Consider the following 20718-nt stretch of genomic DNA (forward strand, 5'->3'; position numbering starts at 1 on the left):
ATCCATTAAACTTGATGTGTTCCAGTGCCTGCAGACAGCATATTTTGGCCCCTGTGTGCACTGTGTTTTTTAATCCATTGAACTTGTGTTCTGTTTTCAATCCATTAAACTTGATGTGTTCCAGTGCCTGCAGACAGCATATTTCGGCCTGTGTGCACTGTGTTTTTTAATCCATTGAACTTGATTGTGTTCTGTTTTCAATCCATTAAACTTGATGTGTTCCAGTGCCTGCAGACAGCATATTTCGGCCCCTGTGCACTGTGTTTTTTAATCCATTGAACTTGATGCGTTCTGTTTTCAATCCATTAAACTTGATGTGTTCCAGTGCCTGCAGACAGCATATTTCGGCCCCTGTGCACTGTGTTTTTAATCCATTGAACTTGATGTGTTCTGTTTTCAATCCATTAAACTTGATGTGTTCCAGTGCCTGCAGACAGCATATTTCGGCCCCTGTGCACTGTGTTTTTTAATCCATTGAACTTGTGTTCTGTTTTCAATCCATTAAACTTGATGTGTTCCAGTGCCTGCAGACAGCATATTTCGGCCTGTGTGCACTGTGTTTTTTAATCCATTGAACTTGATGTGTTCTGTTTTCAATCCATTAAACTTGATGTGTTCCAGTGCCTGCAGACAGCATATTTTGGCCCCTGTGCACTGTGTTTTTTAATCCATTGAACTTGATGTGTTCTGTTTTCAATCCATTAAACTTGATGTGTTCCAGTGCCTGCAGACAGCATATTTCGGCCTGTGTGCACTGAACGCCCTGGCCGGCAGTGACATTCCTGCAAGCGTCAGTCCGGCCAAACGCTCGGGGCTGCAGCGCTTCCGAGACATCGTTCACAGTGCACTTGCCTTCCCAGTAGGCATGGTATGAGAAACAATTTAATAACAATAATAATAATAATGATAATTACAATAATGATGTATGATAGTCAATCGTGTGCAACCATGACCTATCAGAACAGCAGAGGAGGCAACTGCTCTCCTGACTATCTGGGCTAGAATTAAGGTTATTGTGGAGAGTGTCTTAACCGAGTTACATCCCCACTTTCTCAGCCAAGAGGGTTTTAGGACAGTTGGTGTTGGGATGGTTCCCAAAGGCCAGCCAGCCCCCAAGGCTGCAGCACTAAGAGCCAGTGCAGTCTTGCCTCCTAGTTTTGAGAGTCCTAATCCTTCACAAAAGACTGAGCTGTAGATGATTTCCTGTTGCAGTTTAGAAACCATTGGTTATACAGCTCTCACTTTACTGTTGGCCCAGCTGTAAGCTTATGGTAATCTGTGATATAAGCTGAATGTTGGCACGACAGGCATTGATGATTATGATAATAATAATAATAATAACAGTAATGTCAATGATGATAGTAATAATGATAAGGGCAGGAGAGTTAGTTCAGGACACCATTGGTCATTCAACCACAAAGTCAATAAGTCATTTTCTAAATTAATAATTGCTGGGTCGGGGAAAAAAAAGCAACTACTAATTACTACCCACGGCACTCCCATTGGGCCACCCCACACCCCTAAAGTTAGTTTGTGAAATGGTTTATTTACATATCTACATATGTCTATAGCCATTATATATATACATATATATATATATATGTGTGTGTATGTAGAATGTGTGTGCGTCTGTGCATGCATGTGTGTGTGTGACAGTATGTAAAGCGATGATGTGCTAATGGTTGCTGAGTCATGATGAACATGGAAAATGAAACATTGGCATAACTGAACTTTATATGTGTATATATGTTTATGTATGTGTGTGTGTGTATATATATATATATATATATATGTGTGTGTATATATGTGTGTGTGTGTATGTGTGTGTTTGTGAGTGTGTGTATATGTTTGTGTGTATATATATATATATAAATATATGCATGCATATATCTGAAACATGCTGTTTCACAATTAACATAGAAAATATGTCATGTTCATAACTAAACTTTATATCTGAAACATGCTGTTTTCATGATTAACACAGGTAAAAGCAACATGGTCATAACTAAACTTTATATCTGAAACATGCTGTTTTCATGATTAACACAGGTAAAAGCAACGTGGTCATAACTAAACTTTATATCTGAAATATGCTGTTTTCATGATTAACACAGGTAAAAGCAACATGGTCATAACTAAACTTTATATCTGAAACATGCTGTGTTCATGATTAACACAGGTAAAAGCAACGTGGTCATAACTAAACTTTATATCTGAAACATGCTGTTTTCATGATTAACACAGGTAAAAGCAACGTGGTCATAACTAAACTTTATATCTGAAACATGCTGTGTTCATGACAGGTAAAAGCAACATGGTCATAACTAAACTTTATATCTGAAACATGCTGTTTCGTAATTAACACAGAAAATGGAACACACTCATAAAACTTTACACCTGAAACATTGCTATTTCACAATCAACACAGGACAGGAGAGTGCAGCATATAGTCATAACCTCTTCTTCTTCTTCTTCTTCTGCGTTCACTCGTATGCACACGAGTGGGCTTTTACGTGTATGACCGTTTTTACCCCGCCATGTAGGCAGCCATACTCCATTTTCGGGGGTGTGCATGCTGGGTATGTTCTTGTTTCCATAACCCACCGAACGCTGACATGGATTACAGGATCTTTAACGTGCGTATTTGATCTTCTGCTTGCATATACACACGAAGGGGGTTCAGGCACTAGCAGGTCTGCACATATGTTGACCTGGGAGATCGTAAAAATCTCCACCCTTTACCCACCAGGCGCCGTCACCGTGATTCGAACCCGGGACCCTCAGATTGACAGTCCAGCGCTTTAACCACTCGGCTGTTGCGCCCGTCATAGTCATAACCAAACTTCATGGCTGGATCCCTGATTTATGCCGACTGCTCAGTGAATGTGTGTGTGTGTGCAGTTCGTGGTGATGACCTTCTGGGGGCTGTATGCGGTGGACAGGGAACTGGTGTATCCCCGGGAATTGGACGGCATCATTCCCATGTGGTTGAACCACGTCATGGTAATAATGATGACGATGGTGATGATGATGATGGTGATGATGGCAACATTGATGTAATGATAGTAATGATATACTATATCATGATAATTATAATAGTAATAATGATGATAATCATGTACAATGGGACGGAATTATCCCCCCCCCCATGGCTTACCCATGTCATGGTAATGATAATGATGATGATGATAATGATAAGAAGAAAAAAAAAGGAAAAAAAAGGAGAAGAATGATAATAAACATAATAAATCTTGGTGCAAGATCTTTTTTTTTTCTTTTTTTTTAAATTTTAAACAGAAAAAAATGCTGAATTCTTGTTTTGTTGTATCTTGTCTTGCTTCCTGACAAATAATCTGTTACCAGTATCATTCAGAAAAAAAAAGTAATGATAATAATGATGATAATAATTACTGCTACTAAGATAAATATTAATGATAATATCAATTATCATAATTTTAAAAATGCTGATGCTGATGATGATAATAATGACGGCAATGATACTTCTACTACTGGTTGCATTGATAATGATAGTGATAATTATCATCATCATCATGATAAATGAATGTATGTTTGTTTAGAGCCCTTGGTCTCTAAGTAAGAGCTCAGAGCTCTGTACATGACAGAAACAAGTTACAAATCACATGACTACTGTCTTGTTGTTGTTTTTTTCTTTCTCTTTTTCTGCCCCCCCCCCCCCCCCTCCACGCCCCTACTCCCTTCCCTTCCCCCTACCCTCTCCCCGCACACTCTCGTTCCTCACAAATGTATGCAAAGCGAGTTGGCAGGCATGGACTGGAGTAGTGTTGAAAAAGTAGGAAACCAAAAGGGCTTACAGACACTGACATAGGTTTTGTTGTGTGCTGCGTTCACTTAGCGGCGCAGTGACGTAACGGAACCCACAGTACAGGAACAAATGGGTTTGTCCCTGGCAAAATTCTGTAAAAAAAAAAAAAAATCCAGATTGATAGTAAAGCAAACAAAGAAAAGAGAAAAAAAATTGGGAAAAAATGTATGTATATATGTATCGAGAGAGATGTATAGATATATATATAGGTGGCACCACACTCTGGTGACGTGCTTATTTGGTTTTCACCCTCTCTGAAGTATATAGGGTTGGTGTGCGTAATTGCGAACAGCGTGTAATTCCGAATGATTCGTATACTGCCCCACTTCGAAGCGTTCCTGATGGTTGCATTTTACAATTTAACGTCTGCTTCGACCTTTTCCTAATACCTTAATGAATATCCATTTCAAAGAACCGGTCAAACATCAACTATTTCTGGCTATTTCTGTGCTATTTCTTCGCTTTGCACACCACTGCCAACCAAGATTACAAATGTACGCTCAAAATCCTAATATCAAGGGAAGCAAGTTGAAGGACTTGAACTTTGACACAGTTTAGAATAGTTTTATTTGATCAGATATGTTGAATGTGCATTACCAGTGCTGGGAGAATTTAAGATAGCATGTTGGTGACAGATCAGAATGTCAGTTCTAACAGGAATCTGCAAAATATTGTCATTTGCAATTAGACCATAGGATATTTTGACGTGAGACTACTTGCAAACGATGCTGTACAGTTACTGAGCACTCTTAAAAGAGTGTGTTTGTGTGCGATGTGGGGTGTGTGTGTTTAAACGTCTGTTTTTGTGCATGTGTGATCAAAACCAACAATACAACAGTCTAGTGGGATGTTCCAATGATACGTTATGTCTAATAAGTTAAACTTAAAGACCTGCTTCTGTTTTAATTGTCTACATGTACCCAAAGCCACCATTCTCAATTAGACTTGCCCATTTGCATTTACCATCAGGCACCCTTGCTATTTCAAACATTGACAAAATGTTGAAAAGAATGAACAGACAAACTTTTCCTGGTGCGACCAGTTGGAGAAAGCCTTCAAAAACAAAAGAAAACGTTTGACTGTCATACAACATATTATCTTTAGAGTACACACGTTGAGCTGGTTGCTTCGACTGGATTGTACGAAATTACCAATACCTACCCTACTATAATTTAAACCACATCAGCTATGCAGTTGCAAGCAAAATGAAAGAGAAGCAACAATAGTTGCAGTTATTTAACGTCAGATTTTGCTGATTAAGCACTAGTCGCTCAGTGAAGGAAACTGTACCAAACCACACATTCCTTGATGATAGGAAAATCAAACAAAGCAGTGAGTGAAAACATCTGAGGACTATCACTATGTATCTATGCATGTATTTTGGAATGAATATCGCCATTTTTATTTTTTCATCAATATCTTAATTGTTCATTTTCTTCTGTGGATCATTGTATTGTATTGCATTGCATTGTATTGCATTGTATTATTCTTTTTTATCATAACAGATTTGTCTCTGTGAAATTCGGGCTGCTCTCCCCAGGAAGAACACTTCGCTACACTGAGAACACCACCCATTTTTTTTGTATTTTTTCCTGCCTGCATTTTTTTTAATTTCTTTTCCTATGGAAGTGGATTTTCTACAGAATTTTGCCAGGGACAACCCTTTTGTTGCCATGGGTTCTTTTATGCGTGCTAAGTGCATGCTGTACACAGCACCTTGGTTTAGCGTCTCATCCAAATGATTAGCATCCAGACCACCACCACTCAAGGTCTAGTGGAGGGGGAGAAAATACCGGCCACTAAGTCTTTAGGATTCGAACCAGTGAGCTCGTATTCTCTCGCTTCCTCGACTTACACGTTACCACTAGGTTGTACACTGCACCATGTATTTGTGCAGGTATTTGGAAGTATATGACCATATATATTTTTTAATCATTTTATTCATTGTGTCTTTTTATTCTGTTGATCATATGTTTGTGCATGTACTTAGAAGTATACGACCATATACTTTTCGATAGAAAGATAAATGAAATTGCAGGCAGAAAAAAATTTTAAAAAAAAAAAAGAAGAAGAAAAAAGTGTGGCACTGTCAGTGTAGCGATGTGCTCTCTCTGGGGAGAGCAGCCAGAATTTCACACAGAGGAACATGTTGTGACCAAAAAAAAGAGTAATACAATACAATGCAATACAATACAATACAGTACAATACAATGCAATGCAATGCAATACAATACAATACAATACAATACATATTTTTTTTACCAGTTTATTGATTGTGTCTTTTCCTTCGCCCCCCCACCCCCACCCCCCTCCTCCCAAACTTTGCTGTCAGCATACGACGGTGCTGCCCATTCTGCTTGTGGAGAAATGCCTGGTCTATCATCACCATCCCAGACGTCACAACGGCATCTTCCTTCTATCAGCATTCGCCCTTATCTACCTGGCCTGGTGAGATGGTGATAGTTATACTGCTACTGTGCTGCTACTACAGGGTTCGTCACTAACGGGAGCGCTGAGCGGAACGCTCTGAAAAAACAAATTGCGCTCTAGAAAATTCCTTGACTCAGAGCGCTTGCGCTCTTGATTTTGAAAAGACATAAGCATACACTACTGTATCTAAATCGTTATTCCATTGTCCATCACAAACAAGAGTCAAAAGCGCGATCGTTTTGCATTTACCGAAGTTTGAAAGCCGTCTGTTTACGTTTTGTTAGTTCAACCAGAAGTAGGCCTAGTGAATCAGGGAAGGCTATGCAAAAGAGCGCTCTTCAGACTTGAAGAGTAGAAAAGTGGAGCACACGATCGATTTCGCGGCCGTGCAAAATCAAAATGCTGAAATATTTGATCCCAAAAAGGAAGGCTGACGGGTTTTAGTGTGCGCTCTTAGTTTTCAGTTTGCGCTCATCAAAATTCTGAAACTTGAGCGCAGGCGCTCATGTGAAAAAATGTTAATGACGAACCCTGTACTACTACTACTAGTACTACTACTACTACCAATACTACTACTAATACTGCTGTTGTCACTACAACTACTGTTGCTACTTCTGCTGCTGCTACTACTGCTGCTGCTACTACTACTGCTGCTGCTGCTACTACTACTTCTGCTGCTACTGCTGCTGCTACTACTACTACTATTACTATTGCTACTACTACTGCTGCTGCTACTACTATTACTGCTGCTGCTGTTGCTGCTACTGCTGCTGCTACTACTGCTGCTACAGCTACAACTATTATTGCTACTACTGCTGCTGCTGCTATTGGTGCTGCTGCTACTACTGCTGCTGCTACTACTTCTGCTGCTGTTACTACTACTACTGCTGCTGCTGCTACTATTATTACTGCAGCTACTACTACTATTATTGCTGCTGCTGCAACTACTGCTACAACTATTATTGCTACTACTGCTGCTGCTGCTATTGCTGCTGCTGCTACTACTGCTGCTGCTACTACTTCTGCTGCTACTATGTATAATAATAATAATGGTATTTATATAGCGCTGAATCTTGTGCGGAGGCAAATAAAAGGTCCACCATATTATGTAAGATATTTTGCTTCTTCTCGATAATACTGCTTTTGTGAGGGGGTTTCTTCACACTTATATTTTGTTACAGTCTAGGAATCTGTATTTAACTTACTATTCTGTGTGATTCTTCAGAAGAAGACAGTGTTGCTTGTTTTGTGGTGTAGTGACAGGGTTTATATTTGTATTCCTTTTTATCACAACAGATTTCTCTGTGTGAAATTTGGGCTGCTCTCCCAAGGGAGAGCGCGTCACTACACTACAGCGCCACCCATTTTTTTGTATTTTTTCCTGCGTGCAGTTTTATTAGTTTTTCCTGTCGAAGTGGATTTTTCCACAGAATTTTGCCAGGAACAACCCTTTTGTTGCCGTGGGTTCTTTTACGTGCACTAAGTGCATGCTGCACACAGGACCTCGGTTTATTGTCTTATCCGAATGACTAGCGTCCAGACCACCACTCAAGGTCTAATGGAGGGGGAGAAAATATCGGCGGCTGAGCCGTGATTCGAACCAGCGCCCTCAGATTCTCTCGCTTCCTAGGCGGACGCGTTACCTCTAGGCCATCACTCCACTATGTAAATACGTGTTGTATGATGAAAAGGAAAAAAATGCGATGTCTGCCTTGCATGAATCCTGTGGATCGCGTACACAGAATCTGTATTTAAGTTAACTTACTGTTCTTTGTGATTATTCAGAAGAAGGTGATGTTGCTTGTTTTGTGGTAAACTGACAAGGATTATGTGTTGATATGTTGTACACTGGAATAAAACAAAGAAAAGAATGTGATGTTTGCCTTGCATACGTGTATGACTGTTTTGATAATTCACCCCACATTGTTGGGTATGTTCTTGTTTCCAGAACCCACCGAACGCTAACATTGATTACAGGATCTTTGACGTGCGTAATTGATCTGCATGCATATACACACAAAAGGGGGTTCAGGCACTGGCAGGTCTGCACATACGTTGACCTTGGAGATCGGGAGAATTTCCACCCTTGACCCACCTGGAGCCGTCACCGAGATTCAAACCCGGGACCGTCAGATTAAAAGTTCAATCCTTTAAAGCACTTGGCTGTTGTGCCCATAGCTGTGCAACAGATATATGTTTGATGATGGAGGGGGAAAAATGCTGTTGCGCCCATAGCTGTGCAACAGATATATGTTTGATGATGGAGGGGGGAAAAAATGCGGTGTTTGCCGTGTTGCAGGATCCTGTGGATCGCGTACGCAGCAGACTTGTGGGTGTACCCGGTGCTGCGCCTCATGCAGAACTGGGAGCGAGCCGTCTTCATACTCTTCCTCCTCATGTTCTTCATCAGCATCTACGTGCTGGGGGAGGCCCTGACCAAGTTCCTGTGGCGTGAGTGTCTGGGGTTGTTTTTTTTTTTGTTTTGTTTGTTTTTGTGGGGTTTTTTTTTGTTTTGTTTTTTCAACTTGTTATTATTCAGTTCACATGTACAAGGTGGTAAGCAATCACTTTTTTTTTTTGGTTTTTTTTTTTTGGTTTTTTGTTGGTTTTTTTTTTACTCACTTGTGTAAACAAAGTGAGTCTATGTTTTAACCCGGTGTTCGGTTGTCTGTGTGTGTGTGTGTGTGTCTGTGTGTCCGTGGTAAACTTTAACATTGACATTTTCTCTGCAAATACTTTGTCAGTTGACACCAAATTTGGCATAAAAATAGGAAAAATTCAGTTCTTTCCAGTCATCTTGTTTAAAAACAATATTGCACCTCTGGGATGGGCACAAAAAATTTTTTTAAAAGAATCCTAATTATATGCAAACTGCATTTACTGTTATATTTATATTTTTTTTGTATTCTCTAAACTTGGCACTTTGATTTGATATTCTGACCCAACAACAAGAGCAGTCATTATTATCATTTTTTGTTCAAACAGGAACTTCTTTTGCTAAGCATGGAAGTTTTATTTATTTTGCAAACGTTTTGGTGCAGATAGTAAAGAAGGGAAATTACACTGTAATTAATGCGAGGGGACTTAATTTGCTTTAAACTGATCTTTCTCATCTTAAACATTACATTTTGAAATTATACTCAATACATAAAAAGCTTGGATTTTTTTTTTTTTTTTTTTTTTAGTGTATCACAAGTGAGTCTTGAAGGCCTTGCCTCTCTTGTTTTTTGGGTTTTTTTTTTCAACTTGTTTTTATTCTGTTCATGTGTACAAGGTGGTAAGCATTCACATTCATTTGTCTTTTTTTTGTCTTTTTTTTTTTTTAAGAAAACATATGAATAAAGATAATAAGGAGAAAAAGGGGGTAGTGTAAGTACATACTTGTATGTGGAGAGGGAGGGAGGGGGAGAATGAGAGATGGATTTGTTGTTGATATTGGTTTTTGTGTGATTGATCTGCTGGTGGGAGAAGGGGGGGGTTGGGTTTTTTTTTTTCCTTTTTTTTTTTTTTTTTTTTTTTTTTTTTTTTTTTTTTAGCATGTTGAAGTAAGAGTATGAGAGAGCTGTGGAGTGTGTGTGTGTTTTCGTGAAAGTTTGTCTGCGGGCAGTTCGTAGGTTTACGCCAGTACATGTTCTTCTTCTGCGTTCACTCGTATGCACACGAGTGGGCTTTTACGTGTGTGACAGTTTTTTACCCCGCCATGTAGGCAGCCATACTCCATTTTCGGGGGTGTGCATGCTGGGTATGTTCTTGTTTCCATAACCCACCAAACGCTGACATGGATCACAGGATCTTTAACGTGCGTATTTGATCTTCTGCTTGCATATACACACGAAGGGGGTTCAGGCACTAGCAGGTTTGCACATATGTTGACCGGGGAGATTGTAAAAATCTCCACCCTTTACCCACCAGGCGCCATCACCGTGATTCGAACCCGGGACCCTCAGATTGACAGTCCAACGCTTTAACCACTCGGCTATTGCGCCCGTCAGTACATGTTCAGTTCAGTTCAGTTCACTTCGCTTCAGTCAAAAGACTTTACTGTCTGCTTCAAACATTTGATACTGCATAATTTTCTTTTGGCCCGTTCAAGTACTCATCAGCAGATAAATCATTGATATCAACATAAAAGAATAAATGGTAAAAACCCTGTACATATCAATCGTCCAGGTAAAAAGAAAAAGATCAGGTAAGAGAAAAGATAATGACATTTTTACGACAAACATGTGCAATACGAAGTAAATAAGCTAATTATATTGTGCACAGTTCAGTATACACTCAGTTTAGAAAACCTGTTGTGTTCAGCTTGAGAGAGAGTTGTCTGCAGACTGAGTGACACATGTTTGCATGCATGGGCACATTAGGCACATTGTATTGTATTGTATTTGTATTGTATTGTATTGTATGACTCTTTTTGTCACAACATATTTGTCTGTGTGAAATTCGGGCTGCTCTCCCCAGGTAGAGCGCTTCGCTACACCAAGAGCGCCACCCATTTTTTTGTTGTTTTTTTTCTGCCTACATGCGCTAAGTACATGCTGCACACAGGAACTCAGTTTATCGTCTCATCGGAATGACTAGCGTCCAGACCTCCACTCAAGGTCTAGTGAAGGGGGAGAAAATACTGGCGACTATTGGATTTGAACCTAGGCGGACTTGTTACCTCAAGGCCAACACTCTGCATGCATGCATTTATAGCACATATCATATTGCACTCCCCACATCATGTAATCATATGCAAAATTATTTCTTCTGATGAATTCTTTTGAATTTTTCTACTGTTTTTATGGAGTGAAAAGAATCTTCCGTCACAACAAAAAGCCAGTCGTTGCTTCAGATCCAGATTGGATAATTATCTTTAGAGTCATTGCCCTTGTTCCACATTTCAATGAATTAAGCACCCTGTTATAGTGTTAACCCATTACCGTTTTCACTACTCTATTCACCAGGCTACCAAACTGTTCATGTGAGTTTTTCAACAGTGAGAGAGAAAGAGAGTGTGTGTGTGTGTGTGCATGTCTGTGTGTATGCATGTGTGTGTGTGTGTGTGTGTGTGTGTGTGTGTGTGTGAAAGAGAGAGAGAGAGAGCGAGAAGAAATCATTGTGTAACCCAGTTTCCCGTACTCATTCTAGCTGTTCAGCTGTCCAGCACTCACTGCTCTTAATCAGTGACCATTCCAGTGCATGCACACTCTCATTACGCACTACCCTCCATTGGATGACTTGACTGAATTGGTGAATAGTGTTTTTAACACTAGGTGGAAGGTGGCTAGCATGGTTAAGATGCTCGTCTGCCAATACAGAATTTTGTGAGGGTCTGGGGTCGAATCTCACTCTTGCCCTTTCTCCCAAGTTTGACTGGAAAATCGAAACTGAGCATCTATTAGTTCAGATGAGATGATGAACCCAGGTCCGATATGCAACATGAACTTGGCGCACTGAAAAAAAAAAAACCAACGCATGGACACAAATGAGCTAGTATTGTCCTCTGGCAAAATTTTGTGGAAGAAATACACCTGGATAGGTACACAAATATATATATACCTGCACTCAAGGTCTGACTAAGCTCGTAGGGTTATACTGCTGGTCAGGCATCTGCCTGGCAGATGTGGTGTGGCGTATATGGAATTGTCTGAACGCAGTGACGCCTCCTTGAGAAATTGAAACTGAAACTTCATCTTCCCATCCGCAGCATGGTTGTATTGTATTGTATTGTATTGTATTTGTATTTCTTTTTATCACAACAGATTTCTCTGTGTGAAATTCGGGCTGCTCTCCCCAGGGAGAGCGCGTCGCTACACTACAGCGCCACCCATTTTTTTGTATTTTTTCCTGCGTGCAGTTTTATTTGTTTTTCCTATCGATGTGGATTTTTCTACACAATTTTGCCAGGAACAACCCTTTTGTTGCCGTGGGTTCTTTTACGTGCGCTAAGTGCATGCTGCACATGGGACCTCGGTTTATCGTCTCATCCGAATGACTAGCGTCCAGACCACCACTCAAGGTCTAGTGGAGGGGGAGAAAATATCGGCGGCTGAACCGTGATTCGAACCAGTGCGCTCAGATTCTCTCGCTTCCTAGGCAGACGTGTTACCTCTAGGCCATCACTCCACTGTAGAGATAACAAAACAAAAGCTTTGCTTCCCAAGCAAGTGTGTGTTTGTGCACAAATAATAAGAAATGTTTGTGCATCGTACGTAGTGACTGGCATGAATTAACCCTTTTGCTGGCACATATGATATGGATACTTACATAGCGCTTATCTTCGGTCGGAGCCCCAGGCTCTAAGCGCTTTACAAACACAGGGTCATTTGCATCACAGGCTGCCAACCTGGGTAGAGCCGACTGACGGCTGCCATTGGGCGCTCATCATTCCTTTCCTGTGTCATTCAGTCAGGTTTCAGGCACACACACTCATTCACACTCAGACATACATGTAACGTTTCATGTGTATGACCGTTTTGTTTATTTACCCTGCCATGTGGGCAGCCATACTCCGCTTTCGGGGGTGTGCAAGCTGGGTATGTAACTATGTTCTTGCTTCCATAACCCACCAAGTACTGACATGGAGTACAGGATCTTTAGTTTAACGTGTGTATTTGATCTTTTGTGTGCATATACACACAAAGTGGGTTTAGGCACTAGCAGGTCTGCACATATGTTGACTTGGGAGATCAGAAGAAAAAAAAAGAACTCTGCCCACCAGGCACCTTTACAGAGATTCGAGCCCGGGACCCTCAGATTGAAAGACCAATGCTTTAACCGCTTGGCTATTGTGTCCATTGGTTGTAAGGACTCGTCCATCTTGTGTCTTTTCACTGAGAGTGATATCGGACAGGGAAAGAGAGGGGGGAGGGGAGGGTTTGGGTTGAAGATGGAAGGGGGGGGGGAGGTTGGTGATGATGTAGTGAATGGCATATTGTGGGAAAAGTGACCTGAGTGTATATGATTTTGTGTGTTTATGTGTGTGTGTGTGTGTCTCTGTGTCTGTGTGTGAATGCACACGCATGTTTGTGATGATACCTTCATGCTTTTGGTATTTTTTTTTCTATTTACAATGTTTTTTTTATATTAAAATCAAGAAGGAAAACAAACCCTACATCTATGAATACTTGCTTCTGGGGCCTTTTTATGTGGAACCCCCCATGCCCACCCCTACCCCACCCCACCCCTCTCAACTTCCACACCCCACCCCCACCCCCTGAAAAGAAAAAAAAGCCATAGATTATCTTCATTTAGGCTTGTGAGTCAAAACAGTTTTTAACAAAGTGTGTCTGCGTTTGTGTGAGCTTTAGGACAGGTGAATGGTAATACCCCTCCTCCCCTCCCCCTCCACCCCACCCCCATCCCCAATTATTATTGATTTATAAGATAACATTACCATTTGAAAGCTCTCTTTGCCGCAGCAGTGTTTGTGTTCTTTTCTTTTCACCTTCATGTATTATTGGTTATATATATATATATATATATATATATATATATATATATATATATATCAGTCGTGTCCGACTATGACCATCAGAACAGCAGAGGAGGCAATTGCTGTTCTGACTATTTGGGCTACAATTTGATTATAGTGGAGAGTGTCTTGCCCAAGTTACATCCCCACTCTCTCAGCCAAGAGGGTTTTAGGACAGTCGGCGTTGGGATGGTTCCCAAAGGCCAACTAGCCCACAAGGCTGCAGCACTAAGAGCCAGTGCAATTTCGCCTCCTAGTTTGAGAGTCATAGTCCTTCACAAAAGACTAAGCTGTAAATGATTTCCCATTGACTGGAGAAACCATTGATAATACAGCTCTCACTTTGCTGTTGGCCCAAATGTAAACTTATGTCAATCTGTGATATAAGTTTTTTTAAACATATCTAATGACTGTGCATACATGTGTGTGTGTGTGTATATGCCGTGTGTGTTTGAATGTGTGTGGATGTTTGAAATCGTGCATTGCTCATGTGTCTGTGAGTGTGAGCGAGCATGCGCAGGCAGGAGAGCGTTTAATTCTTCACCGCTGTACAAGCATGCAGTTCACTGCCTTCACCAGTCCTTCACAACCCCTCTTCACATCCTCGAAAACAAAATCAAAACACATTCCTTTCAAGCAGTCTCTAACATAATCAAGACCGACGGGCGCAATAGCCGAGTGGTTAAAGCGTTGGACTGTCAATCTGAGGGTCCCGGGTTCGAATCACGGTGACGCCGCCTGGTGGGTAAAGGGTGGAGATTTTTACGATCTCCCAGGTCAACATATGTGCAGACCTGCTAGTGCCTGAACCCCCTTCGTGTGTACATGCAAGCAGAAGATCAAATACGCACGTTAAAGATCCTGTAATCCATGTCAGCGTTCGGTGGGTTATGGAAACAAGAACATACCCAGCATGCACACCCCCGAAAACGGAGTATGGCTGCCTACATGGCAGGGTAAAAACGGTCATACACGTAAAAGCCCACTCGTGTGCATACGAGTGAACGCAGAAGAAGAAGAAGAAGAATCAAGACCCTCTGTATCTGAATTCTGTGGATCAACATCTGTTTCTTGCATGTGTGTTTGCGTGTGCAAGCATGCATGTGGGCATGCATGTCTCTGTGTCAGTGTGTGAGTGGTTCTTTTGTGTGTGTGTGTTGTGTGTCTGACTGACTTGTTATTGAAAAGCGCTTTGAGAGGTTTGAGATCGCTATATAAATGTACTGTTATTATCATTGTTGTAATCATCTTCTTTACTGCATGCAGTCATTACTTTTTTTGTGTGCTCATCAATGGTGTCATTGATTGTGCTAATAAAAAAAAACAAGAGAGGCAAGGCCTTCAAGACTCACTTGTGATAAATTAAGTCCCCTAGCATTAATTACAGAGTAATTTCCCTTGTTTACTATCTGCACCAAAACGTTTGCAAAATAAATTTTAAAAAATCCATGCTTAGCAAAAGAAGTTCCTGTTTGAACAAAAAATGATAATAATGACTCCTCTTGTTGTTGTGTCAGAATAAGAGGTCAAAGTGCCAAGTTTAGAGAATACAAAAAAGTATAAATATAACAGTAAATGCAGTTTGCATATAATTAGGCTTCTTTTTTTTAATTTTTTTGTGCCCATCCCAGAGGTGCAATATTGTTTTAAACAAGTTGACTGGAAGGAACTGAATTTTTCCTATTTTTATGCCAAATTTGGTATCAACTGACAAAGTATTTGCAGAGAAAATATCAGTGTTAGTTTACCACAGACACACGGACACACACACACACACACACACACACACAGACAACCGAACACCGGGTTAAAACATAGACTCACTTTGTTCACACAAGTGAGTCAAAAAACAATGCAGTCCCAAAAAGAAGTCTGAATAAAGACTGGTGACTAAGAACAACCTTGCCTGTAACAGTGTAAAGTTCTGTCTTATCTCAGTGAAGTGACAGCCTTTCATTGACAAGCGTGCTCATAATTACAACCCATGCAATTTGTTTTTTTTTTCTCCTTCCAATCCAATAATTTTGTATTCGGACAAAGGTTTACAGAATGCAATATGATCTGTACTATTGGGAAGTAAGGATAGACAATTCAACAAGAAAATAACATATGCAGAACAACAAATTTTCATCAACACATGAAATCCAAATGATATAACAAAGCTTGGTCCAGTACGTACAGTGGGTTTACACTTCTGTACAAATATGTTATAGATATTACATAGTTATTTTTAATTACAGTACTTGTCGACGTCATAATTATGCCTGTTTTTTAAGAACCCATGCAATTTCGATGCTTTGTTTCGTATGTTTGCAGGAAAAGAGAAAGCGATGTTGCAAGTAAAAGCAAGCAGCAAGAAAAGGAAGTGAGCATGTCTTGCGACCTGACCTTGACCCTGGTCATGGCCTTGACCCTGGTCATGACCTTGGCCTTGACCCTGGCCATCCATCCGTCTGTTTACTGTTTTGATGTTCCATATATATATATATATATATCTATATATATATCTATATGTCTATCTATATATATCTCTCTCTCTCTATATATATAGATAGATAGATATAGATATATATAGATATATATATATCACCTGTACTCAGTGCTTGTATTTGTGTGTGTCACTTAAAGACAATAGGCTCGAAATGGGTGATAAAGGGATTTGAGATGATTTTATTTCTTCATTTTGCAGTGTTAGACTCTTACGAGAATTTTCACAATTCTTATCGTGTTCAAGTATTTAGCTGTTGTTGGGCGGTTTTTGTTGTTGTTTTTTGTGGGGTTTTTTTTACACATTGAATGTACGTGTGTTGATAGCAAGTATAGTTTTTGTGTATATGTGTGATGATGTACATGTGCTATGTGTGTGTTTATTTTTATGAGTGTGTGGTATGCAGGCATGCATGAATGATTAGTGTGTGTGTGTGTGTGTGAGACTGACGGTGTGTGTGTGTGTGTGACTGAGGCTGTGTGTGTGTGAGACTGAGCTGTGTGTGTGTGTGTGACTGAGGCTGTGTGCGTGTGAGTATTTGCTCACAACTGCACAGGGTTTATTTATAACCTCATCAGGTACTGCTTTGAATTGACATCTATTTGTCATTATTATTATTATTATCAAAAGATTGCAAGGAAGTAGACAGTCAGTCAGTCAGTCATGTTTCATTGTCAAGATGGTCTCAAAGCCAGATGGCCAGTTATGAAAATATGCAGGGCATGTGCTAAGGGTGTGTTACTGAATTCTCATCATGGGCGTTAACCTTTTCAGCGTTTGGAAATGCAGCAAGAGATAGAAGTTGGAGATGTACTGTCCATGCTGTTTCCCTCCAGCAGTAAGGTTGTAGTATTGATGCAGGCCATGTAGTTCGCATGCCAGACCACCGGCTTCCCAAGAAACTGCTGTACGGCAAACTCCAACGTGGCAAGTGCTCCCATGGAGGCCAAAAGAAGCGCTTCAAAGACACTCTGAAAGCTTCTCTGAAGGCCTTCAACATCAGCCACGACACATGGGAGCTGAATGCAATGGACAGACCAAAGTGGCGTTCAGCTGTCCACAAAGGCGCCAAATCCTGTGAGGCCAACAGAATCGCTGCAGCAGAGCAACGCAGACAGGCCAGGAAAAGCAGTGCCAGCAAGTCCCCAACAGCCGCCACCATCCCCTGTCCACACTGCGTCAGAACCTTCCGGGCGCGGATTGGCCTGATCAGTCATCTACCCACCCACCCCCAGGATGACTAGATGGTCCTCGTCGATCCCGACGGACGAACCACACACTGTAGTATTGTCAGCACTGGGATGGGCACTTGATGCCCGTTTTGCAATGTTACTTGGAAGTATTTTAGATTTTCTTCTTTTTTTTTTCTTCTTTTTCTTTCAGTCTGGGAATGATGAATTCAGAGGAAGGGCTATCATCTTCATAACAGACTTTAGTCTTCTTTGCCAATTGTTTGGGATGATATGCCATGAACTGTTTTCATGTGGATTTTTTTGTGTGTTTTTCTTGTTTGTGTGTTTCATATATGACAGTTTTGTGTTTTCATTTATTTGCATCTCAGAGCGGTGATTTTTTGTTTTATGTTTTGTTTTGTTTTGGCTGGGTATATTGGAGCTGTCAATCTAGGGCTAGACTATAGGCAACAATGTGAAATCAAGATGCCTATGTACCAATGGTTGTCTCTGTCCTCGGGTTTGTGATGATGCAGGTTTTAAGGTTAATATCACAGGGAATTTTACGTTCTGTGTCCACCCACCCCAACCCCCCAAGACTTAATGTGATGAAGGTCTGTCTGCTGTGGTGATGGTAATGTGTGTGTGCGTGTGTGGGTGTGTCTGTGTGTGTTTGGCTGTGGTGATAGTGATGTCAGATTGTGTGTGTGTGTGTGTATTTGGCTGTGGTGATAGTGATGTCAGATTGTGTGTGTGTGTGTATTTGGCTGTGGTGATAGTGATGTCAGATTGTGTGTGTGTGTGTGTATTTGGCTGTGGTGATAGTGATGTCAGATTGTGTGTGTGTGTGTATTTGGCTGTGGTGATAGTGATGCCAGATTGTGTGTGTGTATTTGGCTGTGGTGATAGTGATGTCAGATTGTGTGTGTGTGTGTGTGTATTTGGCTGTGGTGATAGTGATGTCAGATTGTGTGTGTGTGTGTATTTGGCTGTGGTGATAGTGATGTCAGATTGTGTGTGTGTGTGTGTGTTTGGCTGTGGTGATAGTGATGTCAGATTGTGTGTGTGTGTGTGTGTTTGGCTGTGGTGATAGTGATGTCAGATTGTGTGTGTGTGTGTGTGTGTATTTGGCTGTGGTGATAGTGATGTCAGATTGTGTGTGTGTGTGTGTATATTTGGCTGTGGTGATAGTGATGTCAGATTGTGTGTGTGTGTATTTGGCTGTGGTGATAGTGATGTCAGATTGTGTGTGTGTGTGTGTGTGTTTGGCTGTGGTGATAGTGATGTCAGATTGTGTGTGTGTGTGTGTGTGTATTTGGCTGTGGTGATAGTGATGTCAGATTGTGTGTGTGTGTGTGTGTGTATTTGGCTGTGGTGATAGTGATGTCAGATTGTGTGTGTGTGTGTGTGTGTATTTGGCTGTGGTGATAGTGATGTCAGATTGTGTGTGTGTGTGTGTGTATTTGGCTGTGGTGATAGTGATGTCAGATTGTGTGTGTGTGTGTATTTGGCTGTGGTGATAGTGATGTCAGATTGTGTGTGTGTGTGTGTGTATTTGGCTGTGGTGTTAGTGATGTCAGATTGTGTGTGTGTGTGTATTTGGCTGTGGTGATAGTGATGCCAGATTGTGTGTGTGTGTGTATTTGGCTGTGGTGATAGTGATGTCAGATTGTGTGTGTGTGTGTGTGTATTTGGCTGTGGTGATAGTGATGTCAGATTGTGTGTGTGTGTGTGTGTATTTGGCTGTGGTGATAGTGACGTCAGATTGTGTGTGTGTGTGTATTTGGCTGTGGTGATAGTGATGTCAGATTGTGTGTGTGTGTGTATTTGGCTGTGGTGATAGTGATGTCAGATTGTGTGTGTGTGTGTGTATTTGGCTGTGGTGATAGTGATGCCAGATTGTGTGTGTGTGTGTGTATTTGGCTGTGGTGATAGTGATGCCAGATTGTGTGTGTGTGTGTGTGTGTTTGGCTGTGGTGATAGTGATGTCAGATTGTGTGTGTGTGTGTATTTGGCTGTGGTGATAGTGATGCCAGATTGTGTGTGTGTGTGTATTTGGCTGTGGTGATAGTGATGTCAGATTGTGTGTGTGTGTATTTGGCTGTGGTGATAGTGATGTCAGATTGTGTGTGTGTGTGTGTGTATTTGGCTGTGGTGATAGTGATGTCAGATTGTGTGTGTGTGTGTGTATTTGGCTGTGGTGATAGTTATGTCAGATTGTGTGTGTGTGTGTATTTGGCTGTGGTGATAGTGATGTCAGATTGTGTGTGTGTGTGTGTGTATTTGGCTGTGGTGATAGTGACGTCAGATTGTGTGTGTGTGTATTTGGCTGTGGTGATAGTGATGTCAGATTGTGTGTGTGTGTGTGTGTATTTGGCTGTGGTGATAGTGATGTCAGATTGTGTGTGTGTGTGTGTGTATTTGGCTGTGGTGATAGTGATGTCAGATTGTGTGTGTGTGTGGTGATGTGAAAGTGTGTGTGTGTGTGTGTGTGTGTGTGATTCTTGTAATGTGTGTGCTGTTTTATTCAATGAAAGTTTTGTTGTTGTACGATCTGTATTCAAAGTAACTGATTTTGTGGGGGGTGGGGTGGAGGGGGGGGAGTGTTCAATAATTAATGAGATTTTACTGTCTTGCCTGACTGGTGTTGGGATTTCCATCGGCTGAGTGCTGCTGGCACAGTGTTGTCTGTGCAGACTGCAACAGCACTGGCAAGACTGGAGCCCATGTATAATATGGAGACACAAGAACATCAAATCTCAGACCACAGCTGAAGCTGCAACAGGCACTGGTTTTTTTCTCTCTTGTTTTCCTGTGTGCGTGCATGCAAGTCCTGGACTCTTACAGCACAGCTTCAGAGAAGGATCCGAGCAGTGAAAATGAGATGCTTCAGGAGACTCCTTGGCATCTCCGACAAAGACTGTACCATGTAACAAAGAGATGCTTCAGGAGACTCCTTGGCATCTCCTACAAAGACTGTACCATGTAACAAAGAGATGCTTCAGGAGACTCCTTGGCATCTCCTACAAAGACTGTACTATGTAACAAAGAGATGCTTCAGGAGACTCCTTGGCATCTCCTACAAAGACCGTGTAACAAAGAGATGCTTCAGGAGACTCCTTGGCATCTCCTACAAAGACCGTGTAACAAAGAGATGCTTCAGGAGACTCCTTGGCATCTCCAACAAAGACCGTGTAACAAAGAGATGCTTCAGGAGACTCCTTGGCATCTCCTACAAAGACTGTACCGTGTAACAAAGAGATGCTTCAGGAGACTCCTTGGCATCTCCTACAAAGACCGTGTAACAAAGAGATGCTTCAGGAGA

General features: G+C 41.2%; 1 protein-coding gene across 1 annotated transcript in view; it reads left to right on the forward strand.

Moving 5' to 3' along the window:
• LOC143277185 (androgen-induced gene 1 protein-like) overlaps positions 1-16216 on the forward strand; it is a 20855-nt gene extending 4639 nt beyond the window's left edge. Inside the window, exons 2-6 of the mRNA XM_076581962.1 lie at positions 722-868; positions 2902-3003; positions 6177-6292; positions 8574-8725; positions 16050-16216. Coding sequence (XP_076438077.1) covers positions 722-868; positions 2902-3003; positions 6177-6292; positions 8574-8725; positions 16050-16102 — 570 coding nt within the window. The 3' untranslated portion in view covers positions 16103-16216. The remainder of the gene's footprint in view (positions 1-721; positions 869-2901; positions 3004-6176; positions 6293-8573; positions 8726-16049) is intronic.
• The last annotated feature ends 4502 nt before the right edge of the window (positions 16217-20718 follow it).

Source organism: Babylonia areolata, chromosome 33, assembly GCF_041734735.1.
Source record: "Babylonia areolata isolate BAREFJ2019XMU chromosome 33, ASM4173473v1, whole genome shotgun sequence".
NCBI lineage: Eukaryota > Metazoa > Mollusca > Gastropoda > Neogastropoda > Buccinidae > Babylonia > Babylonia areolata.